Below are 18,422 nucleotides of genomic sequence, written 5' to 3' on the forward strand. Positions count from 1 at the left end.
ACACCCTTCCGGCACACATCATCCCGGCGATGACGCCGTGCAGCACTTGGAGATGGAATAGGGAGGGATGGTGTACAATATATACTGGTATATATATATATATATATATATATATATATATATATATATATATATATATATATATATATATATATATATATATATATATATATATATATATATATATATATATTGTTGTGGTTACCAGATTCGCAAACCACCATTCAGGTCCCTTAGGTGAGGTATCTCGGTAAGTGCATGTGTAGTTAGGCCCAAACCCGTTGTCTAGTGGGAATACATGTCATTTATGCGAGCTGCGACTCTTCAGGATAGCCGTTTTTCTTTTACTATCTTTATTTTGGACCAACCGCCATGATCACAACCACAACATCAACCACCAACCACAACGCCGCTTCACCACAACCGCCACGACCTTCACGTCACACCTCGTAACCGTAGCATCGCCACCGTTCTTGCCCCGCTGTGGGTACCGGTGTTGGATTCGTGCAGAGCGCGCGTCGAACAGCGTGTACAAAATCACGGATTTTGTGCTTCAAAAACGGATCAAAAACGACACACGCCCACTTTTTGCCGTCCAATCGGTGAGCGAGGGGCGATTTGGCCCCGCCTCCAGAACGATCGATATATGCAAATTTGTGGATCAAAAAGCCTTCACGCCCACTTTTTCTCGGGCCAATGGGGAGCGAGGTGAAAGGTCAAAGGGAGGGGGTCAAAGGCGAAGTTACGGGGGGATAAAAGGACGGTGTTCGTCAGTCAGAGGAGAGTCGCAAACGAGAACGAGAACGAGAACGAGAAGGAGTCGAGAACGAGAAGGAGTCGGAACGGAGGGGATGAGTGTGGAAGACTGGAGCCCGAAGCCTGCAGTGGCTGGAGAAGCTGAAGAGAGTCGGACGAGGGGGTGCTCGCGTCGGTGCCGGGAGCTGCACGCCCGAGGGAGGCCGGCAGCGCGACCTGGCCGAGGTGGAGACGCACACCAGGGATAATAAAGATCCTCTATACCCCGAGCATCAGCAACCCCCTCCTGTTTCCCCCCGCGCTGAGATAGTGCGACCAAGGGGGCCCCGTTCCCACCCCCTGCCAGGCACTGTCCACGAGGCCCGCGGGTTGCGGGGCCATCGCCGCTCCGCGTCTCATCACCAGACGGGTAGGCCCGACCCGGTCTCGGCCTCAGGCCTGCCTCATTCTTGAGGTATTTCTTTTCCTTGGTTTTGGGTATGTGTTGTCGGCGCCGTCTGTGAAGTAGAATTGTATAAGTGTTGCCGTGTGCTCGGTAGTCGGTATTAGCTCTGCACTGTGTTTTCACTTTTATGTTTGCTTTTTGTGTAAATGGAATTGTGTTTTCTTTTTTTGTGTGCATTTGGTGGAATTGTATTTGTGTGCTTTCCGTTCGTCGCGAATAAATGTGCTTTATTGTTGAACTGTTCTCCCGCTTCGCTTCGTCTTTTCCTCCATTGAATCCCCATCTTGCTTCACGTAAAGGGTTGGTAGTGGGCTGAATACGCCCGATAATTAATCGAACCGTCGAGGTCGACGATAACACCGCTCGGTTATTCTGATAGTACGGAACGGGTCGCTTAAGTGGCCCGTGTCCGAAGTCGACCTGCGGCGAGGTGCGATCGCCCGGTCTACCCTCCGCGTGGGTACTTAGGTAGTTCGAATTTGGCGAGCAACCCTATCCCACGCGGGGGCTGATTGGCTCGATCGCGGTGAGACCGAAAGGTCCACCCGTGACTGGTTCCCGGCGTTAGTCCGAGAGGGTCACGACTGGATTGTCCGTCCGGTGGGCGACGTGCCGCGATTCGAGTTACGTGGCCGTTCGCACGCCGGCGGGCGCGAATACCGCAACAATATATATATATATATATATATATATATATATATATATATATATATATATATATATATACATATACATATACATATACATATACATATATATATATATACACATTATATATATATATATATATATATATATATATATATATATATATATATATATATATATATATACACATATATATACACACATATATATATATATACACACATATATATATATATATATATATATATATATATATATATATATATATATATATATATATACATATATATATATATATATATATATATATACATATATATATATATATATATATATATATATATATATATATATATATTAACAAAAAAAATTCCCCATTTTAATTTTTTTAACACCCTTGCATGATATCGTTGAAACTGCCACACTTTTTTCACCCCCACTCCCCCCCCCCTCATCCTCCCAATGAAATCAAGTCGTTTTGATGGATTGACAGATTTATTCCATCCTGATGTGTGTGTGTGGCGCAGGCATGATGAGCCGAATGGCCTCCTCATGAGTCTAATTTCCTTATTCCTTGTTATTAGTGTATATAATTTTTGTGTGCTCCTTCCGTGTCCATCACGTTTTACTCGAAAGGGTTCCAGTTGTCATAAAATTGAAAACGCGACAATCTCCAGGTCCTGCTTCCTCTTCCATTCTGGAAAGAAGGGCTTTTAAAATAAGCATTTTTATGATGAAACGGCCATTCATTTTTGTTCCAAGTGAATCGATTATTAGCTTTCCAAACAAGTAAACAGATGATTAGCTTTCCAACGGTGTCATTTTATTACTCTCCGACAGCAGGAACTCTTTAGAATAAAGCGTGACGGACAGGTGCTTCTTTTGGTAATCGAAGATGGTTTAGTAATAGAAGATAATTATTTTTTCATGAAAACGCAAAACTAGAACGGCACTCGTTAGAGCACATACCTCCCCCAGGCTGAACAGTTTACGTTTTGTATCCCACTGATAAGCCGGATCTGGATCCAGACCAGAACCAAAATCTAATCGCCTTGTTCTCATCACCGAATCAACTCATCCACCTAGTTTTGTCATAATTCGTCAACAACTTTTTGAAATATCATGCTATATATCGTTTTTGGCCCTAAGCCTGGTGTTGGCGCAGTGGTTAGGGCAGCGGCTTGGGATCCAAGAGGTCCTGAGTTCAAGCCCCGTTGGGCAAATGAATAAATACACCAGGGGGTTGACTCAGCCTGTCATCCTTCCGAGGTCGGCGAAATGAGTACCAGTATACTGGGCCGGTGTATACCCCAGTTAAAATAGGTGTACCATATCCCTGTGTCGTAAGAGGCGACCAGGGTTGCGTCAGGAAGGGCATCCGGCGTAAAACATGTGCCAAATCACTATGCGGATCATACGGATGATCCGCTGTGGCGACCCCTAACGGGAGCAGCTGAAAGAAGAAGATATCGATTTTGGCCCTATCTTTCAGTACCGTGAATAATCACAGTAAAAATAAAAAAAATTCTCGAATCTGGATCTTCACCAAAATAAAATCAATTTGTCCTTGTCACATACCCAACTTGCCCACCAAGCTCTCTCCGAATCCGTCCAGAACTTTTTGACATATCATGCTATGTACCGGTTTTAGCCTTATCACTCAAAGCTGAAGAATCACATTAAAAATTCTCGGATCCATATCCGGATTCGGATCGTCACCAAAATCTAATCATTCCGTCCTTGTTTTCAAAATGATCAAGAGAATAATGTTGATACCCACATTCAACCTCTCCACCAAATTTTGTCCGAATCCATCGACAACTTTTTGAGATATCTTGTTCACAGACAAACAGACAGAGCCAGACAGACAGACAGACAGGGGCGAAAACATAACCTCTGTCCACCTTTGGTGGTGGAGGTAGCAATAACAAAAAACTGGAACTTTTCCATACCAGTGCTATTTCAAGTGCTATAACTTTAATGAGTAAATTCACCTTAGGAGTTAACATGAGCTTTGCTTATTGCACTTTACTCCAAAAATTTATTGTATATGCATGTGAGGTTTTTTTTAATGGAGCAGTATAATGTAATGTGACTTAAAGCTAAAAGTGCCTTCCAGCCTCTCCCCTTCCTCAAATTATTTTGTTTGGATTTTCTTTTCATATTAAACAAAAGAAGCAAGAAAGTAAACAAACAAACAAAAAAAGTTAATTCATAAATATCTAGTAGGTCTGCTAAACATGCTTTTCATAAATCCAACAACCAGTTACAAAACTACCTGCAGTTGGAGACTATCCAGCCGCTCCTCTGAGACCTCGTGTGGAGCGAGAGCCCCATGCACCCTGTGCAAGCAGTTGACCAGGAAGGTGGCCATGGCTGGGCGTTGCAGCTCCCCTGCTTCTAAAGACACCATTTGCAGTAGTGGGTCCAGCACACAGGACAAAACCTATGTCGTCATAATGGAGAGGACAAGGGGTAGTACAGAGGAGAGGAATAAAAATATGTGAGAACAGGAAAGTAATGCACTGACCAAACAAGTAGTCTTTCATGCAGCATCATCTCAGTCACATAAAGAGAGACAGAAATTTGCCAAGCAGACATGTGCTTCAAGTTAAAGGAGTTGGTCTTACCCTTTCCCAAAATGCTAGCTAGACATTGGGTGCTTGGACATATGGGGAACCTCCACTTCAAACAGAATTTCTTTTCCTCTACAAGAGCGATGCTCATGGAAAAGCAAGGCCAAATTGACAGTGTTGTAGAGAGGCAACAACTGGGCACAACTGGCAAGGGAATAACAAACAGGAAAGGAAGATAAAGACAGAGAGAAAGGGAAGAAACAGTTTTAAATCAGCAACTAAGAGGGTTGGGTGAGGAGGGGTTAATGGGGGTCACAGAGGTCATGGGTAAAAGTGAGGGATGACATGAGGTGGTGGTGCACTGCCTGCTTGAATCACTGAAGGGAAGAGTGGGAAAAAACAGCCTCTGGAAGGATGTTTGATAGACGGGAGAAGTGAGGAACAAAGGAGTTTAGGTATGCAGTGAGCCTGGATTTTGGAAGCTTAACCAGGAGCGGATTACTGAAAGAATACGTGCATCCTGGAGTTGCTTCAGAGTCGGAGGACGAGGAGAGCAGAGGAAAAAATGGTGGGAAATAGGCAGGAGAAAACAGAGACCACAGACCACAGACCTGCCTGCAATGTGAAAGCATAAACCTTGTGCTTTGGCCTCGTCGCTGGAGATTCCAATACTGTTGACAGCTTTAGATTCCGCAGAATGCAGGAGAGACAGACGTGATGGTGGGGCAATAGACCACAGGGGAGAGCAATCAGTACTCCATTGAACTATGGACAAAGGCATTATAGAATGGGAGTAGTTCTGATTTTCCAAGGAAAGACTTGGATCGATGGAGGATGCCCAGTCTGCGGCTGGTTTTGCAAGCCAGCTTTGCCAGGTGGTATGCCCAGGAGACATCATGGCAGATAGTGAGGCCTAGAAGCTCAAGAGACTGAACCTCTTCCAGTGGATGACCATGGGACAGATGGGTGGGTTAGTTTGATGATCCTTTCAGAATGGCAGGTTGAGACAGTAAGATTTTCCAGGATTGAAGGACATGTTCCATGTATCAGACCAGCATCTAATCAATTCCACATCAGTAGAGAGGGATGCAGATGCTGTCTGCCGAGCAGTGGGATAGGTTACTGTATGACACAATATGGAGTCATCCAGTCCAGTCTGCAGAGAGGAATTGAGTTTTCCAGAGCATAGGATAGGTCATTAATATTGATGAGGAACAAGACTGGGCACAACACACTACCTTGGGCAACTCGAACTTCCACTGAGGGCTCTATTGACAGCAACATGTTGGCTGTGTAAGAAAAAAAAATTAATGCAACCTTGATTGCCATCGGCAGAGAGCTTGGCGCAGGATGCCAGACTGTCAAATGTCCGAGATATATCCAATGAGATGGTCCTGACCTCTTGATTGACATTCAGGGTCTCAAATCATTGGTGAGAGGAACAGCAGCATGTGAAGAGTAGAGTGACCGGGACAGAATCTAAACTGATTGTCAGAGAATAGGTTGTTTGAAAACAGGAAAGACTCTTAATCAGCAGCAATGATGGATTCCATGACTTTACTTATAATTGGAAGTAAGCTCACTGGTACATTGGAAGTAAGTTGATAGGACCTGTGTTTGTAGACAAGAATGAGGTTTGCTGACTTCTCGGCCAATGGGAGCTGACCAAAGAAGGACAGACTAAATGGGATAGACAAATGGAAAGCAAGTGCAGGATTTAAGAACATCAGCACTGATGTCATCTGAGCCCATTGCCAAAGTAGGATCAAAGCTGGACAGAATATTCTCCACCTTCTCAGGTGAGGACACAAAATCTAGGAGACAGTGGGTATGAAGGGGTAGGATCGGGACAGAGCAGAATGTGTTGGGCACATTTGGAAGCAATCTTCAGATATTTGGAGGCATGCACAGAGTTTAAAACTTCTGCCTCATCTTGGGCAGAGCTTGCAGGAATGCCATTTGAGGTGAGGGAGGAGGGGAAGCATCCACCAGAGACGGACCAACAAGGTGCCACCATGACTGAGGAAGGATACTGGTTTGAGAGTTCTGTCTTGAGATTTGTTAGAGGATATTTTCTGGCTTGCCTCAGGATGGACACACACTTGTTGCACACACATGGAATGAATGAAAATTCCCCTCAGCCAGATTTGCTTTCCAAGCTGAGAAGACGAGCTTCTTGACTTCAACTGCCTCCCTGCAGGATTCAGTGTACTTGGGTCAAGAGGGTGGACAGGAAAACCACAGATGTGATTGGATAAACCACAACATGAGAGATAGTAGACTTTATAGAAGTATTCACATGCAGAATCAATATCAGGTGCTGTGGAGATGGTGGTCCAATCCTTTTGTGAGAGAGCAGATCAAAGTTCCTGCCAGTTTGCCTGTGCGAACAGCCATATTCTGTGTCAATGAAGTTGCTCATTTGCAATAGCCAGAGAGATATGGGCTTTGCGAAGAAAGTGATCAGAAGAACCAAAAGGGGTAGAAGAGGAACAAGAGAGATCGGATGGAAAATTAGTCATTACTCGGTCCAGGAGGGAGGAAAGACCAGTGGGGGAAATCTGTGTTTGGAAGTTTACAGATTGGGTCAAACCCAATCTGTAAACTTCACAGAGTCGCAGACCTTCACAGAGTCGCAGAAGACATTTGCTGCAATGCCATGGCGGGTTATTGCTGAGCCAACACCCAGATTGCTGGCATGGCGCCAGTTGAAGACACCACAAATGAGAAAGTTGGGATGGGTGATTATGAGTTGATCCATGTTAGAGGAAATAGTGGTCTATTGAGAGTAGTCTTCGTCGAGTGGATGGGATACCACACACAAATATTAGGTGGTTGCTGAGAGGTAAATCCTGCAGCCAGAGGTAAATCCTTCTGGTCCTTCATCACTCAAGATCACATGCATTATTCAAGCAAACCCCTCCTTGTGAAAGTCCCCAAAGCCCCTCCACCCCTGTAGGGGAAGGAAAACTAAATTAAAACCAATGGTGGTCAGTTGCCTTTTACCAGCTGACCCAGGGTAGCAACATGAGGACCTAAAATGGCCTCACCATATTCAATTTCCTGGAGTGGGGTGAAAGGACTGTTTCTGCCATGGGGAGGGGAGTGGGGTGCTTGTGTGGGCATGACCTTATCCCTTCCTCTGTGTGCCATCCATGTATAAAATAATACATCCAAATGATGGTGCACTTGCAGCAACCTGACAATTGATAGTCAGGTCAATAAATGAACATGGATAACACAGCTCCAAAGTGCAATACCTCTGCACCATCCTGTCAGACATAACACATCAGAAAAAAATGGCAACTTGGACAAGTTATTACCAATGATTAAGCAAGGCCAATTGCACACCTGTGAAAAGTGAGCCTGTCTGTCATCAAGGGGAACAACCCAGGCATCTTGACTTGTAAGGAGTTCACACAATAAGGTCAGTGTCTGGTTTAACAATGCTGGTGGGCTGAGGTCTGCAGATGGAGTCTCCACCTAAGAAAACATAACATTCATAAATAGAAAATATATGTATCCTGCTCCTAAATATCTATGTACACAGGTGTCAACAACTTTTGATTTTTATGAATGAAAAATAAGTTGAGGGTCCAGAAGGTGGAAGCTCTCTGGTGCTTGTCCAGTTCCAAAGGCACAATGGGTGGTCTGGAGGGTAAACTTTGTGATAGGTGTTAAAGGGATGTAGATGTTAAGCTACACATAGGAGACAAAAAATGGAAGCACCAATGTAAAGTCACTTTATAGGGCGTTGAGCCACCATGTGCGGCCAGTACGGCCTGTATGCACTGTGGCATGGAGTCCACCAATGTCGAATTCTGCAGGAGGGATGCAGCACCATTCTTCCACAAGAAAGTCAATCAACTCACACCTGTTTGGTGGAGGTGGAAAACGCTGTCTTCGGCGTCATTCAAGAACATTCTGTGGAAGCTTGATTGGGTTCAGATGTGGTGACCAAGAAGGCGATGACATATGGATAACATCAGAGTCATGCTCATTAAACCATTGGGCCACCACACGTGCTATGTGGATGGGAGTATTGTCATCTTGGAAAGCAGTGTCGAGGTTGTTTAGTGAACCCCTTGTCTTCCCACCCAAAATGTTTGTGTCCAAGTTCCCAATTCCCCACCATTGTGTTTTGTGTGAGTTTCCCCATTGTGATCTGTCTTGGTACTGTACTGTATTTCCCTCAGCATCCACATCGAGTCCACATGGCATTGTCCATGGGGTAGCATCCAGATGGCGTACATGTGCCTCCACATAGTGACACTTGTGTCCACGTGGCAAAGAAACACCGAGAATTATGCGCATCCACATGACTTGCTTGAGGACTGAAAGTGGGGAACAACAAGGCTCCAAAAAAAAGGTGTGGGCAACTTTTCCCACAGGGCCGCCAATGAGTGTGCAATGGGCGGTCCAAGGTTCTGCCCCAAAGAAGGACTATAAATAGTTGCGAGGGCTGCGTGGAGTGGTTGGTATTGGAGGTTCCTGTGTAAAACCTGCCTTTGAAGGTTCTGGTTCTCCTGGTTCATGCTGGTCCCTCCCCGGGGTCCTTGTGTCACTGCAGCAGTGGTACGTGTCCCAAGGGATGCATGTTGGAGGTTCTCATTTCTCTCTTTCTATATATACTAGTATGTGCCCATACGTGCGTGCCCGTACGTGCAAAAAAACAACAACAACAAAATTCAAACCGCGAGCCAAAAACAACAACTGCACAGGCCGTTCCTTCGCTCTCGCGTGCCCGTACGTGCGTGGCCATACGTGCAAACCAATATATATATATATATATATATATATATATATATATATATATATATATATATATATATAAAACTTTCAAACAACCACACAGGCCGTTCCTTCGCTCTCGTAAACGACGACTGGATTGGGGCATTGCGTTTATCTATAAATGCAGATAAGAAATCGAGAAACTATTAGAATACAGTAAGTCATCACTATCCGGAAGTGGTGCGTGCCCGTACAGAATGTTCACATGCATTCCACAAAATAATTGCTTGCATTGAAGTAACAACTGCTGTGATACTTACACACACAGAGTTAATTAAAATCCAAATTAAAATCAAGTTTACCTCCCTGTCTTTGCTTGCCATGACATTCGCTGCCATTGACCATTGCCACTCCTACGTCACGGTAACTAAGGCACCGATTCCCATTGTAACCAGCACGGCCCGTGACGTCATCGTCGGCCGGCCGCGCACCGGCCTACGCAGCCACGCCTATGCAGCAACGTGTCTTGTCATTGGTTTGGGAAATAAATGGCCATAACTTGGGAAGCACTTGTCCGATTCATATCAAACCTTGAAAAGGCACATACGCAGGTCCCCAGCAATATAGCTGGCAAGTTTCAATTAGATCGGACCAGTGGTTGTCGAGAAACAGCGGTCACAGACACACACACACACACACACACACACACACACACACACACACACACACACACACACGGCTGGAATTATAGATAGATGAGGTCCTGCTCAACGCGTGCCTGTACTCAACATGAAGTTCCTCTCGAAAGAAATCGGTATTATCGTATCGAGCAAGGTTGCGATTCTCACGGTGAGCCTGCTCTAGTCTCGCAAGGTGTACATCCTGATGTCGCAGGGCATCCCTTACTTGCCGGTCTTCTCGCTGGTGAGGGATTTCTTCTGCACGACACCTTGCCTCGCGTTCAGTGTTGTCTGCCAAGTGAGCAGCTCGGTCTTCATCCGTTTCTTCTGCACGACGCCTTGCCTCGCGTTCAGAGTTGTCTGCCAAGCGAGCAGCTTGTTCTTCATCCGTTTCTTCTGCACGACGCCTTGCCTCACGTCCAGTGTTGTCTGCCAAGCGAGCAGCTCGTTCTTCATCCGTTTCTTCTGCATGACGCCTTGTCATGCGCGTAGCATCGCGTGTCAAGCGAGCAGCTCGTGCTTCGTCAGATTCCATTGCGCGTGCACGACGCGCAGCTTCGTTCCTACGCTCTCGTAAACGACGACTGGATTGGGGCATTGTGTTTATCTATCAATAATTGATCAAGAATTTATCGAGAAAATCGAGAAAGTACAGAAATCTAGAAAGTACAGAAATCGAGAAAGTACAGAAATCGAGAAAGTACAGAAATCGAGAAAGTAAAGAAATCGAGAAAGTAAAGAAATCGAGAAAGTAAAGAAATCGAGAAAGTACAGAAATCGAGAAAGTACAGAAATCGAGAAAGAACAGAAATCGAGAAAGTACAGAAATCGAGAAAGTACAGAAATCGAGAAAGTAAAGAAATCGAGAAGGTTAAGAAATCGAGAAAGTAAAGAAATCGAGAAAGTACAGAAATCGAGAAAGTACAGAAATCGAGAAAGTACAGAAATCGAGAAAGTACAGAAATCGAGAAAGTACAGAAATCGAGAAAGTAAAGAAATCGAGAAAGTACAGAAATCGAGAAAGTACAGAAATCGAGAAAGTACAGAAATCGAGAAAGTACAGAAATCGAGAAAGAAACAATACAGTAAGTCGAGAAATCGAGAAAAAATTGAGAAAGAATCCAGTAAGTCGCCACTATCCGGAAGTCCGGAAGTTAAGTCCTCACTGTCCGGAAGTTCGCTTATCGGTTACGATTATTCGCAATTTAGTTTTAATGGCCAATTATTCAATGAACGCAAACATATTTTGCCTTTTCGCAATGTCATCGCAAGGAAAAACACAAAGAGAAGACAAGCTGTGGCCGTACGTGCAAAAAAAAAAAAAATATATATATATATATATATATATATATATATATATATATATATATATATATATATATATATATATATATAAAATAAAATAAAATAAAATAAAAAACCAAAAAAAAAATTCAAACCGCGTGTCAGAAAAAAAACACACAGGCCACGCCTACGCGGCACCGTGTCCTGTTATTGGTTTCGTAAATAAATGGCCATAACTTGGGAAGCACTTGTCCGATTAATATCAAATCTTGAAAAGGCTCCCACAGGAGCCGCGTAGGCGTGGTCGTTCACCCAACCGATCGTTGCAGACGGATCCATCCTCAGGTCCCCAGCAATATACCTGGCAAGTTTCAATTAGATCGGACCAGCGGCTACACACACACACACACACACACACACACACACACACACACACACACACACACACACACACACACACACACACACACACACACACACACACAGCTGGAATTATAGATAGATATATAAAGAACCTTGTGGTTAATGAGAACATGGGTCAAAACTTCCGGTTCTGGTTTTTGAGCGACAGTTGGTTCTCTCCAGGGGTCTCTGCCGACTTTCTCAAAGATAAGTTTCCGGTCATTGTTTGTCGCGTTTTGACTGTTTATTTTGTTGTCTCCATGCTTACTGTGTGTTCTTAGTTCGGTTTTGTTTCAAAACTTGTGCATTTGGTGAGTTTTCGTCGGTATTGTCACATTGGGTGTCCCTGAGGCCCACCCGTCTTGACTCTTCATGTCTATGTGCACGATCATGTTTATTTGTATTTTCTCCCTCTTACCATCACTTTTATTTTCTCCTTTTCCCTCCACCCTCCTTCTATCCCCCCCCCACCAACTATACCCTCTGTTTCATGTCTTAAAATGTAAAACATACAACAAAAAAAATTCCCCTTCTCACCTTGTGCCCCACATAACCACGTGACTTCCTGCACTGACTCTTCTTCCTCCCTCTTTTGCCGACCTACAATCTACTTTTTCTGACCCATATTCACTATGCACCTTCATGATTTTTTTCTTCAACCTTTCCTTTACCTGAGCTTACCTAATCTTAAAAAAAATATATATATATTTTACTACTATCCTTTCACTTCTGACCTTGCATCTCATAACCACGTGATTTCTCTCCCCCCTCTTCTTCTTCCTGTTACTTTCACTGACCTACCATCTTCCTTCTACTTTGGCCGATCAGCATTGATACACCTTCACAATTTTTTCTTCAACCTTTCCTTTACCCAATATTACCTAATTTTTAGCAAAAATAAATAAATACATAAATAAATGAAACTCTTATAATGGTTCAACTTAATCTTTCACAAGTGTGGTTCTCCGTAGTGAAAACATTCATGACTCTTCTTCGTCAAAACACTTTTCAATTCGACCTTTCTTTCATCCCATGTCTAAAAAGTCCCACTGTTGCAACGTTTCTTTTCTCCATTCTATTAATTCTCCTTTGTTGCATCCCTCATGTAATGTCTTTCATCGCATCTCTGACTTAAAAATAAAAAAACCCAGTTTGCAATGCATGTTCGTGTTCCATCAATCGTCCTTTTTTTCCCAACTTCAGTGCCAATTCAATCCACCTCCTTAAATCTATCTCCTAACCCCTCACCTGTTATATCCTCATCTTACCCCTTCCATCTTTCCCCTCATCTACCTCCACTCTTAGCACCTCTTCACTGTCTTCTGCTTCAGTATCAGCTCCTCCTCTGTTGTCCCAAACTGTGTGGTGTTCTAACATCTGTGGGCTCCATTCTAACCGAATATATCTCACTCTCTCAATCAGTACACTCCTCAACATCTCAAACGTGCTCCTTCTTTCCTCTCATCACACCTTCCCTCTTTCCAACTGCTCAAATCTTGTACCTCCCCCTGCCTACTCCCTTCTTCACCATGCCACTACCAAGTCTCATCCCTCCCCTCTCCTCACCTCTCCCATCGCCCTGCTGCCCCTTGGCCGTGCTTGCTCTCATCATCTCCCCTCCCTCTCAAAACTTCCCCCACCATTCTCAAAAACTCCCACTTCTTCCTCAACTCTCCCCTCTCACCCAGCTCCCTCTCCCCCTCACTCCCGCTTGTCAAAGTTGCCCCCCCCACATCCACAAAGCTTCCTCCTTCCCCTGCCCTCTCTCTTCCATCTCATCTCTCTCCCTCCTCCAATCTTTAACTTCCCTCTGCCCCCTCTCTTATTACTCCCCACTGTGACTCATCCCATCACCACCAAGCCTTTTCTCCTCCTCATCCGGCACTCTCCTGCAGCTCTTCGGCAACCCCCCACACTTTGTCAACAACTCTCCCGACCTCCGCCCCACCCGTCCCTCGTCCTACCTCCCCCCTCACCTGCACCCAAAGCCTCCTCCCTTCCCTCTTCCTTAACAGTGTGGACCTCAAACATCCAGGGCTTTCACTCAAACCTGACAGATCTTTCCATACAGGTTGCCTCTGCCAAACCAGACATAATCTGTTTAGCAGAAACTTTCCTCCTTCAAGACGACTCTGACTCTCGTCTCTCCCTAGTTACTCCTTCCTCCGGAATGACAAACCTGAGCCTCGTCCTGGCGGGGGAGTTGCTCTCTTCATCAAAAACTCCATTCCTCACTCTCCATGAACTGGACTCACTCCCCCACACCCCCAGGAATACCTTTGGCTAAGGCTTCCCCTCCACTCCCACCTCATGTTTATGTGCATGTTGTACCATCCACCAAACAGTGATGACTCCATTTACACCTTGCTCGCCGAAAACATGGACCAACTTCCATCCTCTGATCCCAACTCTCTCTTTATCATATGTGGTGACTTCAATTGTCATCATGACAGTTGGCTGGGTGTGGGTACCTCTTTCACCGCCACGGCACTTCAGCAAAATACTTCTTTGACTCATTGGGACTGACACAATCTGTCAACTTCCAGACCCGGCCCGGATCTCAACCAACGGTGCTCAATCTCTTCTGGACCTGATTTTGACAAATTTCCCTGAAAATATCTGCTATTCTTCCTCAGCTCCAATCAGTTCATCTGACCACATGCTTGTGAAAGCAGACATCTCTCTGGCTGTTAATAGAGAACCACCTCAGTGCCGTCGAGTCTGGCATTTCAGTCAGGCTGACTGGCAAGGACTCCAAGCAGCCATCAAACTTCTAGGCTGGTCTCCCATCTCGACTTTCTCTGACATCAACTCATCCTAAGAATTCTTTCAAAGAAACTTGCTCTCTCTTATGCACAGATTTATCCCCTCTCGTTTTCAGTTGTCACCCTTCCTCCCACCCATGGTAAACTGAAGATTGTGGTGAGGCAGTTGTCCTAAACAACTTGCCTTTGCCTCACGGAAGGCAAATTCAACTGAAGGCAATCTCACTTCCTTCCACAAAGCTCGGAACAAGTGTGTCTACCCTCAGGAGAGCCAGGAAACAACATCTTTCTAATCTCAAGTCTGAACTGTCAAACCTGTTTCCCTCCTTCAAATCCTGGTGGCATCGACTTAATTCACCACTGAAGGTGAATGACGTTATGTTTTCATCCCTTTCTGTATGTTTGTGTGTAAGATATCTCAAAACGTTGCAGACGGATCTGGATGAAAATTTTGTGGACAGGTTGGGTGTTTGATAAGGACGAACGGATTCGATTTTGGTGAAGATCTGGATCTGATAAAAAAAAAAATTTCAAAGTAATTCTTCGCCATTGAGAGATCAGGCTAAACTGATACATAGCACGATATCTCAAAAGGTTGCGGCGGATTTGGATGAAACTTGTTGGACAGGTTGGATGTGTGGCAAGGATGAATCGATTTGATTTTGGTGAAGATCTGAATCCGCATCTAGATACGAGAATTATTTAAATTTTAAAGTGATTCTTCACCATTGAGAGATAGGGCCAAAAATTATATTAGTACTGCAAAGCATGATATTCCAAAACGTATTAGGCCTGATATGTTCTCGTGGATTAGGCATTACGTGGCGGATGTATGCGCTCTACCGAGTGCTCTTCCAGTTAATTATGTTTCTGGTGTATGTTTCCCCTCGATCCCCGTCCCTTACCTCAAATGGCTGCACAGCTGACACAACACCCGAAAAGGCTGAATGCCTAAACTCCATGTTTGCTTCTAAATCTTGGGTCCCATACCCATTGCTTGCTGTACCCACTATACCCAGTCGCACCCACCTGTACCTGGACTCTGTGTCCTTTTCTCCTGACAAGGTAGAGATTTTGCTGTCAAACTTCGACTCTGATTCTGCAACCGGTCCAGACAGCATCAGCCCATGTGTCCTAAAAACCTGTTCTGCTGCTCTTGTTCACCCTCTCTATGTTCTATTCAGCCTCTCATTTGCTTCAGGTCATGTGCCATCTGCCATCACCAATATCTGTTTGGAAATCAACAAACATAAATCGCTCTGCATAAAAAGGTGCAAAAACAGATCCCTGCAACGACAGACCAATCATCCTTCTCCCAGTCATCAGCAAGGTTATGGAATCTATCATCGCTTCCGACATTAAATCCTTTCTCTTCTCCAATGGCTTGATTTCCGATCATCAATTTGGATTTAGACCAGGTCACTCTACCCTGGACATGCTGCTCCTGCTTTTCCAACAATGTTTGGAGGTCCTCAATGCCAGACATGAGATCAGAGCCATCTCCCTAGACATATCGCATGCTTTCTATATGGTCTGGCACCCTGCCCTGCTCACCAAACTATCTTCCTATGGTATCCAAGGCAATCTCAACTCATGGCTTGCAGACTTCCTCTCCTGTCACAGCCAATGTGTGGCCCTAATTTGAGTTCTCTCATCCTCTCTTCCTCTCCTGGCTGGAGTTAAGGCAGTGTTCTGGGCCCTGCGCTTTTTCTTGTTTTCATCAGTGATCTCTCCGACTTTTTGAAAATCCTCTTTGTCTCTTTGCTGATGCCTCTACCCTCTGCCATACCATCTGGCATCCCTCAGATCAGCAAGCAGCAGCTTCTTCACTCTGTAGATCTGAATAAAACCACAGGTTGGTCCAACACTTGGAACATGTCTTTCAGTCCTGAAAAATCTCACACTCTCACTATGTCTCTCCGAAAGGACGGTCTGGACCCCCCCCCCACCCCTCATCTACTTTCTCAACAATCCTCTTTAAGAAATCCTATCATTCAAGCTTCTGGGTCTCACTATTTGCCATGATCTTTTCTGGAAAAGCCAAATTTCCAAGCTGGCCTCCAAAGCCAGTCGCCGACAGGGCATCCTCCCCCGTGCAAAGTCCTTTCTTTTCATCCGCAGCCTGATGGAGTACTGCTCTCCACTCTGGGCTGATGCTGCTGCCTCTTACCTTTGTTGGCTTCACGCTGTGGAAACCAAGGCATTTAGGATCATCGGTATCTCCTGTGATGTGGTTGAGTCTCATATCCTCCCCCATCCAAAACCTTGATCTTTTCTACCCTCGTTAATCCACCACAAACCCACCTCCTTCAAATTCCATGTTTTCCTTCCTGAAAGTCCCTGTAGTGTAAGGACCTGAAAGTCCCTCTAATGTCCATCTTGTTTACCCCATGTTACCCACCCAATCCCTCTCCCTTCAACAGATCTCCTAATGTCTCTGTAACCACTGTTTTGGGCTTCCCTCGCCCACCCCTGTCTCCTGCTCCCCTTGTTGTATGTTTTGTGTGTGTTCGCTCTTATATAAGCCTCAAAATTGTATATTTAAAATAAAAAAGAAAGAAAGAAAAGAAGAAAGAACATGTGTAATAGCCTTGTGGGACTTCGGCAGCACATCATTGATTGGCGATAAATCCGTACTGGGTCAATTGGGATTTGGTGCGAAAGGCAAAATTACTTTAAGGGGAATTGTCCCTCAGATCACTTGGCCAAATTCGGGAGGGAAGTTTCATCACGGCCGTGCGATACCCCATCACTGGTGCACACGCTAGTTCACGGCGAAAGCGAGGACATGTTTGACCATTCCTGCTGGGCAGCACACCGGTCTTTAGCGATCCCGCGACCATTATAATTTCTTTTACTTTTTAAATTCAGTTATAAATATAATTTTAGTACATTGACAAGGTAAAGTGTTGTAAATGTAAAATTAAAACAAGGTGAATGTCAAAATATATCTGTTCGAGCCTATATTATAAGCATCTTTGCTTTCTTACATTAATTTGGGGAATTCAATTTTAAAATTATATTTCAGATTGAATAAATATACTTCTAAATGCATTTATAACATTAATATTTCACAGCAATTGCCTCAACATTTTGCCAAGTTGCTTTGGCATAGTCATCCTGCCTTAAGAACAGTTAAAGGCATTTTACTAAAATGTAAGCGATTTTACAAAATTATTTAACAGCATCATTTTTCAGTGTAATATATATTTTTTAAATTCAACCAGAAATCTCTCACAACATAATTCCATTCCCTGACACAGAGTTACCATCTATGTCGGTGGTTATGCATGAAGATCAGCACCTTCAAAAGCATCATCAAAGTACTGAGCATCCTTACCTTGTCCAGCATGCTGCCAGCATGCTGTGCAAGTGTGGAAAGGAAAACCTGCCTCCCAAGGTGCTCCATCTCTGCCAGGGTTACCAGAAGGTCAGCAGCCTGGTCTCCCACAACACCCCTGGTAAAACAAATCAAGCATAAAACAAATTTATTGATTTAGGAAGAAAATAAGTTGACTAAAGCTTGGGGGGGGGGATGCCTTCAGTTATAATATGGCTGGACTGCAGCAAAATTCTGACAAGTTTCCAAAAACTCAGGAAGTAAAATAAAAATAAAACACCTCAGCCAGCAAAATTAACATAAAATAGTGAAATACATAATTGTGAATACGAGGCACAAAAAAAGAACAGAACTGTAACCTGAGATCACCTGATGACAATCTTCACCAAAATGAATCCTATAAATCTTGCTTATATGTCTATCCCTCACCTGACAATAAAAAGAAACGTGAACATTCAAAGATGTCTTTTGACCAGTCACAAAAACATGTCCTTAAATTAACGATTTTAATATCCATCTTACACAGACTTCCTCCAAACTTAAACTGATTTTGCTGGATGCTATACTTCTCCCAATCATAAGTTAATGCAGCCCGTTTGAAGTAAAATGTATTGGAGGCATAATGACATGGAAAGTTTCACTTTCAATAAACTCATGTGGTCTGCAAACATACAATAGATTAAGCACTTAAACCTTAAACAAAATCATTATGTAGAAAAAAATCACTCTTTTCTTTCCTTAAAGGCTTATATTGTCAATGATAAGAGACAATGGATATGAGGCGCCGCGAGGAGG

At 44.1% G+C, this 18,422-nt stretch overlaps 1 protein-coding gene and 1 long non-coding RNA gene across 3 annotated transcripts in view; one reads left to right on the top strand and one right to left on the bottom strand.

The window, feature by feature from the left end:
• LOC147023631 (uncharacterized) overlaps positions 1–17,684 on the top strand; it is a 32,627-nt gene extending 14,943 nt beyond the window's left edge. The window contains exon 3 of the long non-coding RNA XR_015060310.1: positions 17,551–17,684. This is a non-coding gene — a long non-coding RNA (uncharacterized LOC147023631). The remainder of the gene's footprint in view (positions 1–17,550) is intronic.
• Positions 1–18,422, bottom strand: part of COG6 (component of oligomeric golgi complex 6) — a 76,150-nt gene that overhangs the window by 11,153 nt on the left and 46,575 nt on the right. For both annotated transcript variants that reach the window (XM_085889254.1, XM_085889253.1), the window contains 3 exons: positions 17,628–17,745; positions 7,777–7,908; positions 4,128–4,295 (listed from right to left, as the gene is read on the bottom strand). In XM_085889254.1, the coding sequence (XP_085745380.1) occupies positions 4,128–4,295; positions 7,777–7,908; positions 17,628–17,745 (418 nt within the window). The remainder of the gene's footprint in view (positions 1–4,127; positions 4,296–7,776; positions 7,909–17,627; positions 17,746–18,422) is intronic.

The sequence above is a fragment of the Eptatretus burgeri genome, chromosome 7 (assembly GCF_056783735.1).
Source record: "Eptatretus burgeri isolate ZD-2024b chromosome 7, Ebu_testis_v1, whole genome shotgun sequence".
Lineage (NCBI taxonomy): Eukaryota > Metazoa > Chordata > Myxini > Myxiniformes > Myxinidae > Eptatretus > Eptatretus burgeri.